A 25,320-nucleotide genomic window follows, 5' to 3' on the forward strand; every position below is an offset into this window, starting at 1 on the left:
AGACGTTTTCCTGCTAAATGATAAGTAACTAACATTCTAAATATCCACAGAATTCAACATTAAAAAAGGATTCTATAATGAAAAACATCTTTTCCAAGTATGGATAATGCTTCAGTAGTACTGTTTTATCTTGATTGTATACTGGTGTGCTGCTTTATGGGCTACAAGTGGCAAAGGCAAAACAGTGATTCCCTGGGCTGGAAGCTAGGAGCTGGTGTGGAGAAGGGCTATACCTCTTCTGTGCAATGAAGAAGTAAGGTATGAATTCTTTAGTGCACATTGGAGTTTTGGAGAGAACCTAATCTTGTTGATTTGGAAAAATGTATGCAAATGGAATTCAATGAGAAATCATTTACGAAAATGATACTTACTTGTTCCAATATATGCTGTACAAGTCATCTTAAACCTCTCTAGAGGCAGAGAATAGAATGAACGGAAACAAAGGACTGGAGTTGTTTCAAGACAAGCTAATGAGGATAAATTGGAGACGCAGACCTAACAACTGTATACTGTTGCTTGTTTACTATTTCTGATTGGAGTCTCTTATTTGTTAATGCAGTCATATTACTTGGTTTTAAGTTTACCTATGATATTTTACCTAAAAGTACGTAACCTGCACCTTAATTTTTTGTGCCACTTGATATGTTAAACAACTTTCATACTTAAAAAGATGCAATTACTGAAGTACAGCTGAATGGCCCCAGAATACACAGGCGCCATTGGATTTTTTTATATTTAATTACTCTTGCCAGAGACAGGTGTGAAATATTCTGATAAGATCTTTATTTATCCTGTAATCAAAAACAAATAAATATTATAATGAAATAAAATCTATGAATTTTTAATCTAATTACTACCTAAAACTGTATGTGGTATTTGCTCTTTAAGACCTTATGATGCCAGCTTTGTGCACTAACCATTATAATTGTATTTTTCATTGCTTAATCCAAACATTTCCCCCTAGAAAAATTAGTGTAGGTCATCATCCATGTCAACTAAGAATGCATTTCCTGTATCTTTCAGATTAAGCATTTTAAAATATGCTAAAATTATGGTTATTTAGAAATTATCTGTATGCTCCAGTTTCCTAAAACACAGGCTCTATCTTCAACAAAGTACATTTTAAAATATTTTGAGACTTGACAAGTGCGGTATAGGAAATCAAGAGTCCCAATACTGAGTCACATTTTACATAGTGGCTGACAAATTTGTCAAAAATCCCATTGAACACCCTAGGCTTTCATTTCCTTGCCTGTAACTCCATCTGCTGTGTGAGAAACATGCAGTGATACTTAAAGGTGAAGAAAGACAGGTGTGTGCTGGAGTTGCCCTGCGGCAGTCATACAAACCTAAGATTGCCCTTAGCCAATCAAGAAAATGAAACAAAAAGGTAAAGATATAAGAAAAGCATTGTCGCTCATTTTACTTATTTGCGGGCCCTGTTGGTGGTGGGTGCCAGGGTCCATCACCCTCATCATGATCCCGTGTAAGAGGAAGAAAACCCCCATCGGGTTTTCTTGGCTGTAATTTCCAAAGAAGGAAATCTCCAGGTCTTTCCCCCCTGGAGCCAATGAGTGGGGTGGGACCACTAACCTTTCAGTTAGGAGTGAAGCACTTAACCAGGTACCCCACCAGGTTTTCTTCAACGTGCATGATAGCATATCAAAAGTCACTTCTAACCGCACCTATCGTTAGTCATAATAATAGTACCTAGTAATAATAATAATACACACAAACATGTATATTTCAACAACTTTCACACATTCAGTTGTATTTTAGTAGTGAATGTTTAGTAGGACAACTGTTAGGACATTAGTTTTACTGATAAGAAAATACCAAATCAAAATCCAAACCAATAACTTTTGAGTTAATTTCAACTCACAGTGTCCCTAGGTCATAGTGGAATGATCCCATAGGGCTAATCCCAACAGTACACTCTTTAGGACTAAGGTGTGCACAACCTATGCTTTATGCTATTTTCAATCGCTTCATGTGATGTGAAAGTTGGGACAATAAATAAAGGCTATGAGAGAAAAACTGATACCGCTGAATTCTAGTGTTGGCAAAGCACATTGAAAATAGCACGCACTGTCAGAAAAACAACGAACCTGTCTTGGAGGCCTGCCCCTGGGCAGTCAGGTTGGTGAGACAGTTCACATACTTTGGACATGTCATCTGGTGAAACCAGGCTCTTGGAAAAGACAATGCTTGGTTGGGGGCTCTAGCAATGTATAAAAGTAGGCCAGTAAAATCAGCAACCTTATTCTGACTTCTGGCAGGTAATTTGTAATGGGGTCATGTTTAAGGACAAACCATAACTTACTAACGTGGTGGAGTTCCAGTATACTATAACAGCCTCAAAGTATACACATTTATTTTGTATTACAACTATAACTTGTAAATTAATGTCATTTTCTTTTGGTGCGCATCAATTTAAATTCAAGCTTGTGACAACCTGGTTAGGTAAAACATACATACATTTTGTTAAGTATGATGGAGCTTCAAAAAGTTTGTGGAAGGTGAATTGCACTCTACCTCAAACACACCTGTAACCTGAGGACTTGAGACTAAAATTATATGGTGCGTGAAGAAGCAGAAGACCGTTATACCAAGAATACAGGTGGACCAACATTTACTTTCTACTTCAATGCCTCACTTGCTGTGTTAAGATATGAATTATTCTGACAGACCTGTGTCTGACATGGTCAGTGAATTTATTGTTTACATTTTGCCTGACAACCAACTCCCGCTGTTTTTGCAAATACCATCCAGTCACATAAAGATTTATTCTGTACACGTGAATAATCCAGGTACTGCAAATATATAGTTAGCCTACACTTGTTCAATATCCCTCTCTCAATAGTGTTTTGACAATTAATATCCTGTGCTAATCAGTAACACTATTAACAGAAGGTCCTTATGCTCCAGGGAAATGATTGATAAGATTCTCTACCATAAACTAACAAGGACATCTATAAAATGAGCCAGAGGAAGATAGAAATCATAGACTCGGGAATGGATTGGGGGCTCACACTTAATCCTAGAATCAATCTAAGAATGATTAGTTCTTACAACAAGGCCCTGCTCAATACATACCTTCATGAAGGAAACACAGAAGATATAGGTGCTATAGCAAAATGTGGTGAAGAAATTAGATGGTGCCTGGCTATCAGACAGAATAGCATCCAGGGCAGGGGTCCTCAAACTTTTTAAATAGGGGGCTAGCTCACTGTCCCTCAGACCCGTTGGAGGACCGAACTATAGTTTAAAAAAAAACTATGAACAAATACCTGTGCACACTGCACATATCTTATTTTGAAGTAAAAAGACAAAAGGGGCAAAAACACCCGGCGGGCCGGATAAATGTCCTCGGGGGGCCGCATGTGGCCCGCAGGCCGTAGTTTGAGGATGCCTGATCTGGGGTCTTAAATGCTTGTCTCCAAACAAGCAGCCATCTAAATGAGATGTCAACTAAGTCCACATGGAAGAAGCACACCCACAGCTGCGACCCAAGTATTGTAAATTATATAATCCAAGTGTGAACGAGTGAATGGTATCAGAGCTTACATTGTGAGATGCTGGTGGCTGGTCTGTAGGAGGCTCTGGGTGACAACGGAAGCCCAAAATACTTTTGCAGGATCTGGACATCTAACCATCATGGAGGGATGGGATTAATCTGGCACCAGACAGTCTCGCAGACGATGATAGCAGGTGAAGATGACAGAACGGGTAAGACCCTGCCGCTTGAGCTCCACTCCGATACACTTTGGGGCTGATCTGGTTTTAATGTTTTCTGCTTTTTTTTTTCACATTGGGGTTTATCTCTGTTGTACTTTGTCACGGTAGGTGGCATTCGTGAATCTTTATTCTGTGTTTTTCCATATTTGTCAACTACAATAACTACAACTAGAATAAGGGCTCTGGGGTTATGATGGCGGAAGTTGGGGGGCAAGGGAGAGCTGAAGGAGGAAAATAGTTTGAAACTGATTGTGGTAGCAATTGTACAGCGCAGCGCTGCTTGAAGTGACTGAACTGTGGAATGGTATGGTGTCTGGATTAGCTCCTAATAAAATGGTTTGGAAAAAAAATCGTGGGAAATTTGAATTAAAAGATAATGCTAGAACAAAATCCTTTATTTAAACTATTTTTTAACCAGCGGTTTTAATTAACTTGTTCTTTAATTACGGATTCTAATTTTCCATGGACCTCTGCTATGAGAGAAATAAAGGAATGGAGCATGGTCATGTGATACATATCCAGTGGACTTAGGGCTTTGATAACAGTGAAATATGTATCCTGATCAGAATATGTTCAGCTGGGACCAAGTGATAGATTAGCTATTCAGATAACTAATTATGCTTCCAAATGCTGCCTATTTAACAGTTAAATAAAGTTTAAAGTAGAATAAAAATAAACCTTAGTTAACAAACAATTGTACCTCCCCCAGGGACATTGGCATCAATTCAAGGTAATCCATTGCCAACTACAAGCCAGTTCTTACCCATAAGAAAATTTATCCTAGCCATAGTATTTTTATTTTTCATTTTAAAGATCAGCTTTTGGATAAAATTCACCAATTTTAAGTGTAATATGTGCTACATTTCGGTCGGTGTGTACAGGCATGGAACTACTACTACATTTATGCAACACATTTGTGTGGCCTCTCCAAATCATGACAGAACTTGCTGTCTGTCCCACATCTGCTTTTCAATCTTCCCCCAAATCCCCAGCCTCTGGCTACTATTAGTATACCTTCTCTTACTGTACTTTTCTCTACAAAATATATACATGGAAGCATAAATTATGGATCTTAACAATTTTGATGCGTTGAAGTTTTATTTTTATTCAATTCAAATACAGTCTAATTCTCTTGTTATTTTCTCTTTGACCAACATAGTTTGAAATATATTGATTAATTCCCCCAAAGGTGGAGGATTTTCAGATTTAAACATTTTTATTATAATTGTTCTGTGTTCCATTTAATAATACATGACTTGTTTCATGGTCCACAATAGGGTCTATTTTGATGAATGGTCCATGCATTCCTGCAAAGATGTTGCATTTTGTTATTGATCAACTGAGCATTTTATAAATAGCGAGGAGGATAACCTGCATAACTTGGCTGGTAGGGGTTTTTTTTATATCCTTAAATTTTTCTTGCCTATTTGGGTTATCTATTAATGAAATAGAAATGCTAAAAGTCCCAACTATAACTGTGAATTAGCCTGTTTCTCCAGCAGTTTGACAATGCATACTTTAAAACTAAATAATTGGTGTACAGACCTTCACAATTAAATACGTCCTGGTGGCATAGAGGGGATTCAACAGAGGCTTAATCCACGTGTATTTCCCCTTCATTTTTAAAAATTTGAAACAACTTTTAAATAAGTGAAAATGGAGAACAAGTGGTGAGAACTACATTTTAAACTTACTCTATCTACTCTATCTGCCACAATTGACTTTACACTGCTCTCTGTCTGGTAACAAGGCTGTCTCATCCCTTGAGTCTAGTCAGAGGGGATTAACCTGAGGTGTAATCTGTAGGGGGCCCCTGCAAATGGATTTTGGGCTTCCCCTGTCATCCACAGCCTTCTGCAATTTTATGTCTCTTAATACTTAAAAGATGTCATTGTCTTCTGGTTTGCATAGTTTCTAATGGGAAATCTGTCGTTGTTCTGTTCTTTGTACCGCTACAAAATGAATCATTTTTGATGTGTTGCTTTTAAGATTTTCTCTTTACCACTGGTCTTCAGCAATTTGAAAATAGGGCTTTATAGTTTTCGTCAAGTTATTCTGCTTGGGACTCGTTGAATGTTTTCATCTGTACGTTGGCAGTTTTCATTAAATTGGAAAATGTTTTCTTCTATGATTTCTTCAAATATTATTCCCCATTCCTTTCCTGGTACTCATTATTTCTAGATAAGGCTACTTACTAATGTTCCTTAGCTCACTTTTGTTCATTAAAATCGGGTTCTTTTGATTTTGTTTTCTCTCTCTCTCTCTCTGTCCATGCCTCATTTCTGAGTTTCTATTCTCTTCTGAGTATTTAATCAGTTGTACACTATTCATTTCAGATATTTCACTTTTAAAGTTGTATTTGGGTAGTTCTTGCATCATTCACTTATCTCATCATAATCATGGTTCCTTTTTAAAAAATAAGTAGCTGACAATATTTATGGGAGTTTTAAATTCCTTGCTTCCTAATTTCAAATCTAGGTCTCTTTTGATTGATTGGTTTTCTTTCATTCTAGACCAAATGTTCTTGCTTCTTTGCATACCTGGTAATTTGGATGTAGGCCATTACAAATATTTTGTCAGTATGTATTCCATTTATTGTCTGGGATTTTGCTTTGCATGAGTTATTTGGAATCAGGTTGCTTCTTTTGAGACTTGCTTATGCGTTTCTTTAGTCAGATTCGGAACAGCCTTTAACTTAAGACCCCTACCTACCAAGGTGTTTTTGTTTGATAATTTTACCCATTATCTCATGCATTATGAGGCACATCCACTGGTGGAAACAAAGTTTCTCAAGTTCTGTATTTACACGTTGGGAATTGTTCAGCTTGCTTCTTTCTGAAGGCTCTATACTCAAGCTCTGGTAGTTTCCTCTGACCTGTGTGCAGATCAGTACTTAGTCAAACACTGGAGGGAACCCTCAATGACCCTCCAGTCCTCCAGAATACAACAAGTCACCTGCTCTTCTCTGGTATTTTGTACCACATACTCTACCTAGGCCCTTGGCTTCCCTAAACTCTGATCTCTGTCCCCTGAATTCTTTGAGACTACCTGAATACTGATTCCCTCTCTTTGTGCTGTAGTATGGAAATTACTTCCAGGCAGTTAACTAGGATACACTGGCCCCATTTGTTCTCTCTCTCTCTCTCTCTCACACACACACACACACACACACACACACTCAGTTATTTTATTGGGGGCTCTTACAGCTTTTATAACAATCCATACATCCACTGTGTCAAGCACATTTGTATATGTGTTGCCATCAAACTTTTCAAAACACTTTCTTTCTACTTGAGCCCTTGCTATCAGCTCCTCTCTCTTTTTCCCCTCCCTCCCCATTGTTTCCCTTCTCTTAAGAATTGCTTCACTAACACCCTATAATACTTGTTTTAGGTCTCCACGCTAATTGCGTTATGGTGACCTTTCTGAATAAGCACCTGCAGGATTCCTCATTGAGGAATCTGGTTTTGCCTACATTTCCAAAGTCTTGTTAGATTCTAAGCTTCATGCTTATTGGTGAAGTGTGTGAAAGCGATGACCTTATTTCTTACAGAGTATCGAATGCCCCAGGTTGTTCCAGCCTATATAATTCTCTGAAATTTCGAATACTATGCTAGCCTTTGCATTTTGGCTGAATTCTTTAGTTAGCTTCTAGTTTTCATTTGAATAACTATGGGCCTCAACTCTTCCCGAGTTTCTTCCTCGGAAGAGGCAATTCTCATGATTTCATCAATCAAATGTACTATCTTGCTCCTAATGTCTTCAAACTCAAGTCTCACCTCACTGGATTATGATGATGAATGTAAATCTCTAGCAACACAGGCTATGTATATTATATTCCATCCCATGTGAAATAAATTATGCCTGGCTGCACTCCAAAATTGAATTTGAAAACATGTTAGCTAGTGCTATAATGGGATATGAGTTCCCCTTGTACTTTTGCAGTTCCTGTATAGTCTTCACATCAAGTACAGCTATAGTAATTAGAAGAACAATCTTGTATGGAGTCCTTGATAGTATATCTTGTTAAGCTTCATGGATTTATGTATGAGCGACAAAGAACTGTCAAAAGCTGAAGAGTGACCATTTATCGACAACTTGACATTCTATATTGCTTAATATACTTGCAGGGTCCATGAATTATTTAATGTGGCTCTTCTAGATAGTCTCTAACTCCCACCAGCCATCTTTGCCTGCACGGGTAACAAGGTGGAAGAAGATACTGACAGGATTCACCTGTGTTAGTAATTGTGAACAGAATTCCTTGCAATGCCTTCCTGCTGCAAATAAAATTAGTTCTCTGGGAAGGAGAAATAGAGATTTCATTACCAGGAAAAGCCAGGAGTGGAACACATCCTCTGGACCCAAGATCCCTGCAAAATGAACCCCCTGGATGGAGAAGACAGCTATAATATCAGAGACACAGTGGCAGAACCAGGAGCCAGACCATGGGATAGACAGAGTGGTGGACTACCCATCTCGTAGAACAAGCAAAGCTGGGAGCTTTGGTGCAGGGGGTTGGCTTGCAGAGTGGGGTGCCTCTGGGCACTTAAGCTTGAAAGCTGGTTCTGCTGACCCATGGAAGTGTAGCTGCGTGCCTGTGTACTGAGGCTTACGGAGTGGGGTGCCTCCGATCACTTAGTTCAGAGAGCTGGGTTGCCGACCCATTGAACTTGAGGTGAATGCCTTTGGGTTGGGGCTTACAGCAGAGTGCTACGCCATTTGGGGCATTTATGAGCAAACCTGGAAGAACTCTGTACCATGTCTTGATAAACAACCCTCCTCTGAGCATTTTTCACTGGCATTCTGACTTGTCAACTTCCCTAATAAGCCTTTTAATCACAAAAGTTGTCTGTGAGTTCTGTGTAGCTATTGCAATGGATATTAGAGCCCAGAGAAGTAAAATAGAGAACACTAATTATGATAATACAGTGAACCCTCGTTTATCGCGGTTAATCGGTTCTAGACCCTACCGTGATAAATGAAATTACGCGAAGTAGGAATCCTTATTTGTAAATCAAATATTTTCGTAGTTAGAGCATAGAGGATATGAAAAAACACCCTTTAGTCACCATTACACTCGTATTACGCAATTTATTAAACGAAAAAGGGAAAATACAGTAAAACATTTTGGACGTTACAATTATCATTTATTATTTATTCTATTATTTATGGCATCAAGCGTGTACAGTATGAGCCAATCAGTGGCAGTAATGACAGAGCATGCGCTGTTACGCAAAAACCGCGATAGAGTGAAGCCGCAGAAGTCGAACCGCGAAGTGGCGAGGGTTCACTGTACACTACCATTGAAGGGTGCTCAGCATTTCAAAGTCTCCCAATTAGCATCGCTATCAAATCTAGATGAAGAGCCAGACTTAGCAAATAATCCCTGTGAAAGGATTAAGAACAACATAGTCTATACATACCTAATATGCATGGCAATTTATATATGCAGAAGAATCAACCCACCCAGAGGGGCGCCTTAAAAGGCAGAGTTCTAGTCTGGATGCATGGGGCTGTCCTGAGTCAGAATTTACTTGATAAACACACACACACACACACACACACACACCTGGATGCATGGGGTTGTCCTGAGTCAGAATTTACTTGATAAACACACACACACACACACACACACACTCACACTCCCTTTAGTCCTAGTCTACATTGATTTTCTCTACAACAAAGTCTTCATACACCCTAAGTGTCATCTGTCTCCCACAATGAATTTGCTTTGGGGACTTAAGATGGTGCCTGAAGACTTCTCCCATCTTCTCAAACTTAGTCAAGTTTCTAAATTACTTGCTGGAAATTCCACCTATTTTCTTTTCTTTATTAAATGACCTGTATGTTTTTTCTAATGATCAAAAGTCTTAATTTCGCTATTTTGACAGCAAATATGAAAGGACTTCAAAAAGTACATGGAAAAATGAAATTACAAGATGTTGCGCTTTTTTCCCCCACAAACGTTTTGAGGCTCCACCTATATTTCTATATTTTAGAAAGAAAGTGCCAATTAATAAAACTGTTTTAAACATTATTCTTGAGAATTACTTTATGTTTGTGTACTTATAGGTAATCAATAGAAATTATGCACTGTAAATGTTGAAATTTGAACTATACTTTTGGATACTGAGGAAAAATTTATTCAGTTTATACTTACTCAGAATTTTAATATAGTTATTAACCATCTTAAATCTGTACACTGAGGCACATAGGAACTCACATGTACAAATAATGGGTATGCAATATCAATTATGCATTATTATACATATGGAAGGCAGGTTAAATTTGATGGTTCTATATTTCTAACAAGGTAGATTGTCTTTCAGGTCTCAACCCATTTCATTATCTGACAATTTTAAAGGGGTAGTATATGTTTTTCTATTAAGATATCATATACATTTATAAAAAAACTGATGTACCGTATATAATCGTATATAAGTCTCGTTTTTCAGCACATTTTTATGTCGTTTTTGTGGTAAAATTAGGTGCCTTGGCTGATATTCAGTCAGCTTATACTCGAGTATCTATGGTAATCTTAGAAAAACCAAGAGTAGGAGAGTCAGAAACAGAAAATATGTTCTACAGAGTACCACAGAAGTGCCTATGACAGATAAATATGCTGCAAGAATTCTTCTATGAGGTACTTAGTGACTTTTCCTCAAATATGAAAACACAACTCCATTTCAGTTTTTAAAACAGCTATGGAGATCAACCGCAAATTCCCTAAGGTTTCCCACCTAAAGTTTCCACCTCCACTTCAGTTAGTGTAGAAGAGAGTAGTCAGAAGTTCATCAAGGAAAACTGTCACAGGCTCTGCATTCCTTAAGTCTTCAAACAGGAATGCACCTATAGTCTCCCACAACTGGAGACCTGGTTATTTCAGAGATCAGGAAAGGTAAACACTCTTGAATTAGGTAAAAAATTTAAACTTTGGAACCCTGAGACTACAGAGCATTTTCTGTAATAGGTTTATGAAATATATATATTGGGCTCAAACCTTGTGATTTCTCAAAAAGGAATATAATCATAAAAATTCAAAACAAATTAAATTTGCTCCTATGTAATGTCCACATTTGAATCAGATTACCGTCTGCCTGCTGTATGCATGCTAACTGTCAGCTGACATTCTCTCACACATGATTTTCTGATCATCTACCTTAAATACCGGGTCATCTCTTTATTTCAGAAATCACAAACAAAACCAGGCTTTTTATTTAAATGTGATTCTAAATAAGATTAAAATAGAGGAAAATATCATGTGTTTTGTCAAACAGCATTTTCATGTAGGCCCCCCTCCCCACCACAAAAAACCCCAACATTTTTTGTATTTTGTTTCCTATGAACCTGAATTGCATATCTTGTAAAAGAATTTCAGTTAAAGGTGAATGATACAATGTCAGTTTTAGTATCAATTATATCCAACATATATACATAAAAAGGATAAATGTTTCACAATTAGCTCCTTAGTCAATGGTCAAAAACTCATGTTTAAACTCCCTCTTCTTTACACATGGTGCTTACTCAATTTCTTCAGCTTACAACGATCCATAGTATTGAAATCTCTGTATTTTAAAGCTGTAACTGCTTATTAGTGACCCGGTATTGCTTATGTGCTAACAGAGCGCTCCACTGAAGCTCTGGCCACCTACCCAGAGCTGCTACTTTGATGATCACCGCTTGAATGTCAGATGCTAGCATCTCTCGGAGCAAATCTTTCTGGTTTCTCTGCCAAAGGTAGGCTAGAGTCTGGAGATTAAGTCTTTTACACCTATAAAATATAAAGGAGAAGCCAGATGATATCTTGATGTTCTAATTGTGGACCCATAGCAATTACTTTGATTTTAAACATAATGCATCTCTCAAGGACTGCAGCATTTAAAATACTTTTGAAAACATGTTATGCATAAGGAAGTTTATATATACAACATAAACATATTTAATTCCCACAGGCTATGTGCATAAACAGATAAAAATGAAACCTCTAGACAGATTAAAAATAAGTAAGATTCTTGAAATATTTTAGTAAGATTTTAAGTTTAGGAAAGTATGGAAAGAGTTTCTGAATACTAAAGAATGATTATTCACATTTTTAGAACTTTCTTGCTTATCAAAACTGTGAAGTGATTACCATATAGGCCAATTAATTTATTTTAATAAGATACACCCATTCTTGATTTATAACATCTATGGTCATATGAGTTATTCTTTACTAGCTTTGACAGTTTTGAGAACATAATTAGAACAAAAGACAATTTACTGTATGTCAGTCATGTTGCAGGGATTGTACTAGATACTGCAGACTCTTGTTGCAGCGGAGGAACATGGGCTTCTGAGCAGAAACAAATCTGGTTCTGCAGTCTGGTTCTGCTATCCACTAGCTGTATGGCTTTGGGAAGTCACTTAAGTTGTAAACCTCTGACTTCAGTTTCCAAGTCAATTAAATATTTTCCAATCAAAGTTCTTGAATATTAAAAGATTAGAGAGCAATCAAAACCCCAAACCAAACCCATTGCCACTAAATTGATTCTGACTCATAGCAATCCTATAGGCAGAATGGAACTGCTCCAGAGGCTTTCTAAAGCTATAAATCTTTATTTTTTTGACCCTAAATCTTTATGGGAGCAGACAGCCTCATCCTTTTCATGCTGAGTGGCTACTGGATTTGAACAGCCTACCTTGTAGTTAACTGCTTAATTCTTAACCCACTGAGCCACCAGGCTAGTCATCCTTCAGGTTCTACATTTCCTCACATTTCATATCCAGTGCAGAAGCCGATCCCATTTCACCAACACCACTACTGAACACCCTGCCTCAGTTCCCACCATCTCTGTAGTCAATACTCTCCTAACTTTTCCCCCTGCATTCATCTCTGCCCTGTAAAATGTCAACACAGCAACCAGTTTGATCATTTTCAAACAGGTAAAGTGTTCGTGGGATTCTTCTGCTCAGAACTCACTAGTGGTTCCTATTACTCCAAGTAAAAGTGCTTGCAATGGTTACATGTAAATCTTGCCTAAGTTCTCTTTCAATCTTCACCTGCCTCTCTCCCCTACTCGAAAACTTTCCTCATGGCATAGGGTGTTTTATATAATTTTCTTATGTGTGTTCCAGATCCTGTAGTGTAATCTTGAGACATTAAAAAATTAGAAAGATAATAAAATTTAAACCACCCATTGAGTTGTAGTCAACTAATATGGCCCTCTTAGACATAATTCCTGGTGCCGTATATTATACACCTGGACTCTGCTGGTGGCTCAAATGTCATTTTGGACGGTGCTCTCTACTATACTAGTAGACAGGTTCTGGGTGGGATAAAGCCTTAACTTTCAAAGAGTGGTGAACCACGTTGCATCCTCTTCTTCCTTGGTGGCATCTTTAGACTCTCTTTGGTGGCTCAAGGGGTCCTGGCTGCCTTGTGGTTAACAGCCCAACTCCTAACCACCAATTCAGCACTTCAAAACCACTGCCGCTCCATCAGAGAACGCAGGAGCTTTCTACTCCCATGAAGAGTTAGGGTCTCAGAAATCCACAAGGGCAGTCCTACCCTGTCCTATAGGGTGGCCATGAGTCAGAATCGAAACAATGGCAGTGAGTTTGTTTGTTTTCAGGAGAGGTTGTGACCTGTCACATGCTCTTTTACCTTGGGGGCATCTTTAGGACTACTTTCCTAGAGGGTGTGACCTAAGACACCATCCTATGCTTTCCTTGGATGGGCTATATACAGTGGTGCCGCTGCGCAGTTCCTACACACATCACCCGGAGAGCCAGACCTCTATTCCCTGACTGTTGGTAGAAGCAAGAAGACCTGCTGTGACGCTGGACATTTTTCGCATCTGCCCTGGACCTGGCATTTGGCTTGCCTCTGCCTGACTTTCAGATTTAAGGTTTAACAGCACCCACTATCATGTGAGACAATTCCTTACAGTTCTGTGCTCCTGTGAGGCACTGCAGTAAATCATAGAACCCAGGGATGTGAGGGAGTACAATCAAGGGAGGAATTAGCAGAAATAAGTAGAATAGCATCTTGGAAAAGTTGGGCATTTGGGACATCTTTAATCTCCAATTTCTGAGGACTAGTCTGGTATCAATTTTTCTATAAGAAGTTATTACCACATTGATATAATATATATACTACAGTTCTTGCTATCCTCACAACAATGTTTGATGCCTAACTAATTACACTATCCTCATTCCCTTTTCAATTACTAACTTTTAAAAATAAAAACAAAACTTTATTCCTTCTTCTTCCTATTGTAAAACTCTTGGATCTTTCTTTGAGATTCACTTATCATCAAAATATTTAGATGAATGATTTTTAAACTTGAATAACCTTGCTCTATAAATCACTGCTGCATTTGAACTTGTGGTATCTACTAAACTCTTCATGTTTTGAAAATACGATGACACAAAAATTCCACATTGGGGAGATGCTACTTCAAAACTGAGCTTGTAGACAAATTGACTCCCAGTAATATGTTATGAAATTTCCCAAGGATAATATTAATGCATACATAGTCTGTAGTTTAAACGTTAGCCATCTCAAAGTTTAGAGTATACTTTGAGGAAACATTGCTCTGTCCATATCTGTGCCATGGGTCCTTCTTCTACACAGATCTAAGACCGCCTCCTAGCTGGAGACGCCAGATCTGTCTCCAGTTTGGCTGTTCATTAAGCCACATAGGTTTCAAGTTATTCAAGTCTATAGGGTTAGAACCTAAACAAGTTTCAGAGAATACAACCTAAAATTCATGACCATGCAAAACGTGCTGAGAATAATATTATGTCTAAAGTATAGTTTAGGGATAGAGAGGCCATTGCAAGCGTAGATCTCCTGTCCTCAAATGAAGGCAGGCGCGATATGAGGAAAGGTTTTTAAAAACACATATGCTTGATCTCATGCTACACTCTCACGTCTACCAACCATCCTCCAGGGGTTCCAGTGTATCCTAAATGCGAAGATGATTATGTTTCCTTCCTTAACTATGTGACACCTTGCTTTCCTTTTATTTGGTTTTAATAGCCTACATTTCAACTGTCTTAAATCCACTGTGAAATTAGACAGAAAATAAATATAATGAAAACGAGACTTCTTAAAATTCTATTAGTACACATTTTTAATTAAATAGTTAATATTGAAACTTTTTTGCCAATAACATTACACCATGATATAAATACAATTGTCACCTCTATTATCTATCTCTCTTCTCCAGGTTAATATTAGGGTCTAGTTTCACTTTCGTTAGTTTGTGGAAAATATATTTTAATTGTCAGAATAAAGTGAAAAACAGAATTCAGTTGGTATTTTCTAGGTCAAGATTAAATAATCACTATTATTATTTGTTCTTATGATTTTAGATTGGCTCAATGGACTTTATCAATTTTTATATATACAAATTAAAATGTTTATTAATGCTAAATCCCATGAGGAGAAGAGGGTGGAAAACAATTTTACAATTCCTTAAAAGTCAAATGGCCCTCTATATATTTCAAACTAACGAATACTTTTTGCCAACATCTGAATTCTAAGAACCAAAAATAAATTTCTTCAATAAACTTCCTTTTCCTTTAAATATTAGTGCTTTCTATTAGCTTCTTATTTTACTATGAATGATGATGGAATAACAGAGATCAATTAAGGTGTACTTGACTAAAGAAGAAAATATTTAAGAGATTTTTTTATTCTTTTAAGTGTTGATTTCATTTTTTATTATAAAAATCTTGTTTTTCCTGGGAGGAAGTGAGTTAAGAGACTCTCATGCATACTATCAGAGCAGGGGAAAAATACAATGTGAGGATTTTTTGCTACTTAGTAAACATATGTATTTATTTCCATGGAACTTACAGAATGCCCTATCTTTTATCTGGATACAATTATTTGTTTTTCATTGATTCACATTTTAAAGAAATTTTTGTACGGAAAACACAAGACATATTAGGGTTCTCTTACACATTTTCCACTCGCACACGCTGATAGTCAGAAAGGATAGCACCTACTGATATCCCCTCTACTTCTTCTTTTTCCTAAAAAGAAAAACAAAACAAATAGCTTTAAAAATAAACATACGGTACTGCATCAAGGCTTGAAAACCATAAGTGAACTCTGTCTCATCTAGGAAACCACCTGGAAGCCGAGTAAAGTAATTGACCTAAAATGCCATCTGCATTCAAAAGTAGAAAGTATGCACGTACCAAGTCATCCTCCCTGCTACAAGGGGGTGGTGGTGGTGGTGGAAATCATTCATTATTCTTTTTACTTAAAATCTCAAAGAGAGGACATTTCCTTCTGTGTATTGAAATGTAGATAGCAAAGATTTAGGCAGCATTTCCAAAATGTTTTCATAACAGCATATTGTTAGAGTTACTGATTGATGTTCGATAGAAATTTCTCTTTAAGAAAAAAGCTTCCCCACTTAAAAAGGGAAATCAGGCTATGGCGTAGGTGATTTTTATCTGAATTGTGGGAAAGAAGAAAAAGTGACAGCAGAGGCACCGCCTAGAGGATGACTTCATACAGAGGAGAAAGCATTCCGCGGGAGGAGGGAGGGATGGCCCGGTCACGCTCCCCCATGACAGAGAGCTAGAATGGATTCAAAGAAAAGAAAGGAAGATCAACCAAGCACATGGGTGCATATGAACAATTTGTGGATTTGGAAGGACTGGTGTAGGATGAGACTTAACATAAAGATGTATAACACACTTGGGCAGGTCAATACACAATACAGGTACACACAAGGAGACTGCTATGTAGAGACAGATATAAAGAAAGCGGCTGGGGTGGTTACCAACAACACATTGGATAGGAATTCTTCCAACAGGACTGAAAGAAAACCTATCCTAGCACATGGAGGTACAGAAGAAATTCCTTCCGAGAAAGGACTTCATTCTTATTATCCTGGTCATTCCAAACTTGGAAACCCCTCATCACTTTTATCACACCTACAGAGGAAAACAATAGTGTTTCACATAAAACAGAAGCAGTACTTTAAGAAATACTGAAACGAGCCTGTGTGTTCTCAAAGGATTCCAACACAAATCAGCAAAACTTTCCAACAGCAATCGCTCCGTCTTTGGAGATAACGCCAATTAAAAAATTCCCTACAAAATGACCGAGGAATATCTGCTCAAACCTCCCCCAAATAAAAGGATCTCTCTATGAGATAAGGTTCCAGGAAAAGAAGCCGTTTCCTCCCCTTCCCCGTGTCAGCAACTAGGTGAGAACATTTGCTTCCACCGTTTTCTAACCCTCTATGCATTCCTTCCCATAAAAGTCACTGTACTCATCAGGGAAAAAAATCAAGGCAAAATGTCATCTTTAAATGCAAATATGATAGCTCATAGAGTGGTGAACAGACTTGTCAAAAGATCAAAACTGTAGTTCTATTTCCAAACGACACAACTGTTTAGCTGAAGTTCTCACGTAAGAACATCTGAAGTACTATGTTTATTGTCTCTTTCTTTACAGACCATAAAAACATTTGTGAGACCCAGTGATGCTTTCATGCTAAACTAAGTCTAATCATGGTTAAAATAATTCACGTGTATTATCATTTAATATGCATTAACGTGTTATGATTCGTATTTAATGCTTGCCACAACCCTTAGGTGATTCTTGTGTTATTATTGCTAGTCTACATGTCTAAATGCATTCTTTAAAATTCTCTTATATTTCTATGTCGGAATTTCCTATTTGAAAACACCTAAACCACAGACCCATTGCATCCTGCCTGCTCTTCGGAGGTGGCCTATCCATTGATCTGCTCAACAAGCAGGACTACAACTACCTGTTTAAAATTCAGCCGACCACCTGCCACATCTGGGATTTTAAACTTAGTAAATTCTTCTGTGTTTGCTTCGCTAGCTGTAATGTGAGAATCACAATCGTACCTATGTTTTTAGGATTATTGACAGGACAGTGTAATATAGCTCATGCAAATGAGTTGCAGCACTCGGTAAACATTTTTTTCTTTCATTATCATACTCTTGTTTTACCATTACTACCACTTGTCTGTGCCCTTGTCATACTCTGGTGGCTTGTGTGTCGCTGTGATGCTCTACCAGTGACTTGGCTTCCAGACCCAATCCATGGTATTTTCAATTGTCTTATAGGATGTGAAAGTTGACACTGAATAAATAAGAATCGATGAAGAAGATTCGAATTGCGGTGCTGGAGAAGAATATTGAAAGTACCATGACTGCTAACAGGATAAACCAATCTTTCTTGGAAGAAGGACGGCCAGAGTGCTCCTTGGAGGCAAAGATGGTGAGACTTGGGCTTGCATACTTCGGACCTTGTGTGAGAAAGGAACAGTACCTGGAGAAGGACATCATGCTTGGTAAAATAGAGGGGGGAACAAAGGAGAGAAAGGTCCTCAAGTTGATGGATGAACACCTCGACTGCAGCAACGGGTTCAAGTACAGGAACGGTTGTGTGGATGCTGCAGGACTGGGCAGCGTTCATGCCATTACACATCAGCTGGCTATGGATCAGAACCAACTTGATGGCACCCGACCGCCACAATTTCACCATTACTTCTACACCTGCTGACACTATTCTTCTATTAGTGCCCCAGACCAGGTGGCTACTGTTACTACTACTATTGGGAAAAGGGCTGATTATAGAGAGAACTTTAAAATATGGATTAAAAATTTATCACAGTCCTTCTAACCTGTAGGAAAGATGAAGCAAAGTTCAGAATAGCAAAAATTACAGCAACAGTGGTCAGCTGCAAAACAAATAGAATGGCTACTGGATAAAAGCTATCATACCGAGACAACGGAAAGACACAACCAATGAACCGTATTGTGCTGTGGTTTACATAAAGATGAGTGCTTGGCAAAACAGTTTACATGTAAGCCACTCTCTCGGCTCCAAGTCTGTCCACTAACATCCTTCAGACGGCAGCTTTGGTAGCCTAATTATTTTCCAACCCTTAAAAATAGACAAATCCATCAAATATGCTTTTTTCTGTTGGAAATAAACGGTCTACTTTATAAATTAAGAAATTGGCATTCTGGCATATACATCATTCTATATAAGCTTGGTTTATTTTCGGCCACATTGAAGAGACTGGTAACTTCTTGGTAATATCAAATTTAAGCAGCCATATAACTAAACTCTTGCAATGACATTGTTAATTGCCATGTCAATTCTTTAATTTTTATACTTAATATTAAAAGAGTACATGTTTCATAAATGATATCCCTATCTTTGGGAAGTACAGGCACTAAAACTAAGTCATAAGGAAATGATTTTGAAGCAAAAAGTGAGGGAATGTTTCATAGATGAGGTGCCTGGGCCGTCATCTTTGAGTGCACAGTGACTTTTGCTTTATCGAGAGGGGACATGGAGTTGGGTGGAGAACAATTCTTGTAGAATGAACAGTTCCTATGGATGCGTAGAATTCATATCGAAGGCAGCACAATGAAGTGGACTAGCTGGAGTGGAAAGCACGCATCAAGACGGAGAAGCTCAAGGGGCTAGAAAAGCAAATTGTGACCAGGTCGCTGAGAAAGGTGGCCTGCATCTCAGGGAAGGAGAGCCCCACCCGGTCAGAGTTTGCATTTGCAAATCAAGTATATCACGGTACAAGTCTGTTCACGCAATAAACCACATCCATTTAATGTTCCTTTCAGGAGCTTTGACAACTTGTAACTAGTAAAACTGTCACCGGAATAAAGATACCGATCATTTTAATCGCTCCCAAAAGATCCTTTCTGCCCCTTTGCAATCCAAGGCTCTCTTTGTCCAGCTTCAGCCAACGACTATTCTGTTTTTTGGTTTTCTTTTTTGTCATTATATGTGACTTTGGATTTTCTAGAATGTTGTATTCATTCAGCATATAGTATGTGCACATATTCGTAGTTCAGTCCTTTGTAGTTCCTCTCATACATTTTATGGATTACCATGTTTTGTTTATCCATGTACTTTCTGATAGATATTTGGGTCATTTCCAGTTTAAGGTTCTTGTGAATAAAGCTGCTATAAACTTTGCTATGTAATTCTTTGCATGGGAAATATATTTTCATTTCTCTAGGCTTGATGTAGGACACGAAGAAGGGGGATATAATCATAGATTTATATGCAGAAAGATACACGTGGTGGAAATGCGAAGGACAGGTTAGAGAGCATAGCAAGAGAAGGAGCCTAAGCCGTGCGAATGGAAGACTGAGGGCAAATGCAAATAGTTTAAAGACAAAATTTAAAAAAAGAAAAAGAAAATTGAATAAAGGTGAGAAGCATATGTAGAAGGTGGGACCTAAGATCCTAGTTTAATGACTATTAATTGGAAACAAAAATGTACATTAAAAAATACATTAAGTTGTACTTCGCTTTTTATTTATCTTGTTCAACATGTTTTCTAGATAGCCAAAGCGGGAAAGATGATTAGGCACATCAAGCACACCTGCAGTGCTAAGCGAGGGGAGAGAAACAGTGAGTATTTTCGGCATATGGGGAACTTGGAGCAAAGGAGAAAGATCCTCAAGAGACAGGGAAAACAAGAGAAGGGCTAAGTGTTTGACGACAGAGTGTCTGTGCATGCAGGGAGAGGAGGAGAACTCACTGAAGATATTGGAAAAGAGTGGACATAATGATAGGAGTATTTTTACAAAGACAGAAAGAATATTTTGATACAGGGAGGACAAAATGACAATATTACTAAATACTTGGTATGTGTCCAGAGGTGTGTGAGATACTTTATCTTATCCCAGTTAATCCTCATAACAATGAAAAATACCATTAAACAGATTTTAAATGTGAGAAAAATAAATTCTCATACTCAAAACTCAAACTCACTGTCACTTAATATTTTCCAACTCATAGAACAGAGGAGAACTCCCTCTGTATTTCCGTACATCTTTGTGGGAGTAGAAAGTCTTATCTTTCTCCCGAAGAGCTGATGGTGTTTCTGAACTGCTCCCTTTGTGATGAGCAGACCCAACCCATAACCTACTCCACCACCAGGGTTCCTGCTGAAAAGTAGTGTACCCCACACCAGTCGACAGAGCTGGAAAGTAGAATAATTAATGCTACACGGAGGTCTCTCTGCCACATACACTAGTGTTCTTTCTTGTTTGCCTGGTACCTTATACTGAAGAAAGTCCAAGACCACTGGACTTTTATAATGAGGAAGTTGGTAATGACCACTGAGAGGGAAGTTAACAGTTATTTCTGTTGTAATAAAAAACAAAGCTTTTGAAGGACAAAGACAGAAATCATTGCTGAATTCTTTAAACAAGGAATTTCAGACCCTAAGTAAAATAAAAACAACTAAGCAATGAAAATTTATTGCCAAATTCAACAACATTGAAAGAATGTAGAGAGCTGAACACGTGTCACATAGCATTCCAATACTCAAGGTGGCCTGAAAGGGAACAAGGCAAGAATGTCCCCTGCTGGCGTGCCACACTGAGACCAGAAGCCAGAGCGTGGAGACCATGCAACAGAGAAGAGGAGAAAAGGAAATGTGAGGGAGCGCATGGGGCCATGATGGGGACACATACCTTCTGCTCAATGAAAGAAGTGACAAGATGGTTTCAGGGGCTCTACAACCAAGGAACACAGGCGGTGACTCAAGGCTTAGTGACCCTACTACTGAGCTAAGGTGACCAGATTTTAACATTGGTAAAGCAGGACACCATTGACGGGGGGTGGGGGGGAGTGGGGGGGTGCGGAGGGGGGGTTTCTTGATTAAAAATTTGGTTCTCCCGTCACTCCCTAGCTTGTCGTGCATTCTTTTTAAAAAAATTGGGACTTTTAAAAAATGCTGTGGGACACGGGACAAATTGTTAAAAATCGGGACTGTCCCACCAAAACGGGACATCTGGAGTCTCAATGGGCTAGACAATTCTCCCTGGACTGGCTGGGGAGTGGCAGGCAGGAAGCCACTTTCTACTGCAGTCTGCTTAAGGGCAAGGCTGTTCACACTGCCCATTAAATGGGCGCTGAATTTATGTGGAGTCTCAAAAATGGATTTAGGGCTTGCACTATAAATCTTCTGAAGACTCAGTGTTTAGAATTTAAGCTGTTATACAGAAATCAATGGATAAGGGTATTTAAAATGCATTTATGGTTATGTATATTAATCTCTCATCCTATGTACTGATAAACTGACAGACAAAATTATCTATATATTTATTAAAGATTCATTTAGAAAACATAGATTCCTTAAAGGATGTAAACTGTTAGGAATCTGGCTACTAACCAAAAGATTGACAGTTCAAATTCACCAGAGGCACCTTCAAAGAAAGGCCTGAAACCCTACAACGTGCAGTGCTACTATGAAACAGGGGGTTTGCCATGAGTGGGAATTGACTCAACAACATCTGTTTCATTTTTTTTTAACACCGTGAGATAAAATTTGTACTAGGAAGAAAACCATACTTTAAAATAAAACACTCACTGACATTAAGAAACAACAATCTATTGATGAAGTAGGCAAAGGACTGGACGCATAGAGAAATGCGTGAAGTAAAGAAGCGGCATACATCTGTCTCGTGGAGTATGTCGTCAGGTTCGGTGCAGTGGATTGCGGCTCATGGTGTTCCCATGTAACGGAACAGAGCTGCCTCGTAGGCTTCTGTTTGTTTGTCTTGATAGAAGCACATCTCCAGGTCTTTCTCACAAAGTCGGAGTGGGTTCAAACCACCAACCTTCTGGTTAGCTGCAGTGTTCAACTGTGTGCACGGCCAGGGCTCCTTAGGCTGACTATAATAAGACGCCCAGGAAGGAATGACTGTCTGAGAGATATTAGGATATACTGATACTCCCTAGGCCTCGATGATTAAGAAAATAGAAACATTATAGATAACAGATCTGAGTCTGGCTAGACCAGAGGAGGTACACTGGTACAGATAGGAACTGAAAATACAGGGAATCCAGGACGGATGAGCCCTATAGGACCAGTGGTGTGAGTGGAAAAACAGGGAGGGTAAAGGGAGAAGGGGTAGGAAAGAGGGAACCGATTACATGGAACTGTGTGTGACCTCCTCCCTGGGGGACAGACAACCGAAAAGTGGATGAAGGGAGACGTCGGACAAGGCAAGATATGACAAAATACCCATTTATAAACTATCAAGGGCTCATGAGGGAGGGGGGAGCGGGGAGGGAGGGGAAAAACGAGGACCTAATGTCGGGGGTTTGAGTGGAGAGAAAATGTTTTGAGAAACGATATACAAATGCGCTTTACACAATTGATGTGTGTACGGATTGGGATGACAGTTGTATGAGCCCCTAATAAAATGTTAATACAAAAAAATAAAAAAAGATAACAGATCTGATTGTTGTCTTTCTATATCCTCGTTTTTATAGTATTTATACACAAATCCACCAAATGTTATCGTGTTGTTGTTGGTTTCCGCAAAGAAGCAAATGCTGCTCTAAATGTATCAAATGTCTCAGCTAACAAAGCTACACAGTCCAATCTACAATAGTAGATTTCTATTTGGTAGCTTAATTAGTTATTTAAAATGGACGCTTCAACCACACAATCAGTATGGGCCTAGCATGTTCTAATCACTAAAAACAAAATGTGTACATGAACCATAACATTAACCAAAATAAGTCCCAAAGCCTTAATAAACCAGTGGGAACATGTTAGGACTCAGTAGGAACATATATACACATGAGAATATCAAATGTATCCAGAGCAGGAAGCAGGTTTCCTACTCATATGCAAAGCTTCGACCATATTCCTTGCTTTAGCCAAAAGGCATTCAATACAGAGATGAGGATCATAAAAGCATTCAGCCACCTGGAAATGAAGTTTAGAAGACAATTAAAAGGCAGAAATCTAGACACGAATCCGACTCCATTCATTCTTTATTCACTGTCCCAATGCTGAAAAGTCGGTTCACAACGTCAGCAAGATAAACCGCAAACAAGCTTTCCTTTTCCACGACTGAAAACTAGACCTACTTCTTCTAAAGATGTGAAGATATGCAGCATGCATTCACTGGAGATATTATTTTCTTTGAAAAATGCCTCAGTTACCAGTATTATTCCATTAATGAGTTCCTGCCTGCTGAGAAAAAAATGACCTGCTGAATGTAAAGAGATTTTCAGCTGAAAAGCATTCTAAAATTTCAAATATGAACCGTTCATTAAAGAAGCATACTTGCATTGTAGCTCTGAGTGGCAATATTTGGACTTCTGGCAACATGACATTATGAAATAAGAAACAATTTCCATGCCAATGATGCTCTAGGGCTTGGATAACTAAACATAAAATTTGCATGGCCAGCAAAGTACTGGCTACTTTTTCCCTTAAACTTTTCAATTCTTCACTTTGGTAGAATCACAAGTCCATGCTAGTGAAAAAAGCAAATAGAAATGAAAAGTATCTTATATGCAATCATTTTGAAATTAACACAGTTTCCAAGTGATATATTCAGGCACCTCACTGAAACTTCTCCTTGAATTCTTCTAAAAGAGCTTTTGTTTTCTTAGCATGATCAATACATTTTTAAATCTAAAATGAGAAATGATCACCATCTGGCGTTAGTCCAATTAAACAGTGGGCCATGACAGAGTATTAAGTCACTAATGTGTAGCATTATTATCACACTTTGTGGGCTGTTTTCTCAATTAAACAGGGGAAATGTTTCTAAGGCTGAAAATTATATGATAAAGACATCACAGAAGATCATAATCATTTATCAGTATTTTCCATTTAATCTTAAACTGTGTATTTTAACTTTCTCTTCATCTTTCTTGTAGCAATGGGAATACCTCTCATGCCAAATGCAACCTACATGTAAAACTGAACAGAAGTCTAGAATTACAGTTGTGTTTGCTCAACAAAATTAAGTGACATTAGGAAGTTATGTAAAAATCTCCAAAAAATTAAAAAAGATTAATTGTTCTACCCTTGCTAGAAAAATAAAGAAGCATACTCAAGAAGCGTTCATTCCTAAGAATCACAGTTTAATATAAAATATTTCATCAGTTTAGAAGTTGCTTTCTTAAGGAATTTTCCAAACTCCTAAGGAAACTTCCATTTGATTCATTTAAAATAACTTCAAGCAACTTATATAAAGAGGTTTTTGATGTTGTAAAATGTAGACTTAGACCAGTACTATTAAGAAAAAAATAATTTATACAAAATTCCATTGCAACAATATTACATTAAAGTACATATACACACAACAGTACAGATAGCTCCCATGTGATAAAGCTTGAGTCCTTTAAGAATAATATCATGACATGTGATTAATGCTGTTACTAAAACTTTGCTTCATCATTCACTTGCCTAACCTGAATTTATCAAGACAATATCTGCAAAGCACTGTGTTTACTACACTGCATGTATTATTACCTCATTTGATCATCCTAATAACCTTTCAAGGGAGTTTTTATGGTCCTCACTTTAAAGATGAAAAAACTGAAGCAAAAAACCAGCATACGATTTGCTTAGAGTCACTCAGTAAAAGGAGATTCAGAATCTTGTAAGCAGTTAGCCTGACTATACAGCTAGGAGAGAATATTAAATGTACCACGGTCAGCCAGAGAATCGACAAGTCGGAACTGGAAGAGTACAGCCAAAGTAAGTCCTCACGAGAGAAAAGGGCAAAACTGCG

The 25,320-nt window shown here is 38.1% G+C and overlaps 1 protein-coding gene across 1 annotated transcript in view; it reads right to left on the reverse strand.

Moving 5' to 3' along the window:
- The window catches only part of DPH6 (diphthamine biosynthesis 6), a 175,354-nt gene that overhangs the window by 46,590 nt on the left and 103,444 nt on the right, over positions 1-25,320 (reverse strand). The window contains exons 4-5 of the mRNA XM_004712684.2: positions 15,692-15,765; positions 11,394-11,512 (exon numbers count right to left, since the gene is read on the reverse strand). Coding sequence (XP_004712741.1) covers positions 11,394-11,512; positions 15,692-15,765 — 193 coding nt within the window. The remainder of the gene's footprint in view (positions 1-11,393; positions 11,513-15,691; positions 15,766-25,320) is intronic.

The sequence above is a fragment of the Echinops telfairi genome, unplaced genomic scaffold (genome assembly GCF_000313985.2).
Source record: "Echinops telfairi isolate 266 unplaced genomic scaffold, ASM31398v2 ScPeMD7_18;HRSCAF=68, whole genome shotgun sequence".
NCBI lineage: Eukaryota > Metazoa > Chordata > Mammalia > Afrosoricida > Tenrecidae > Echinops > Echinops telfairi.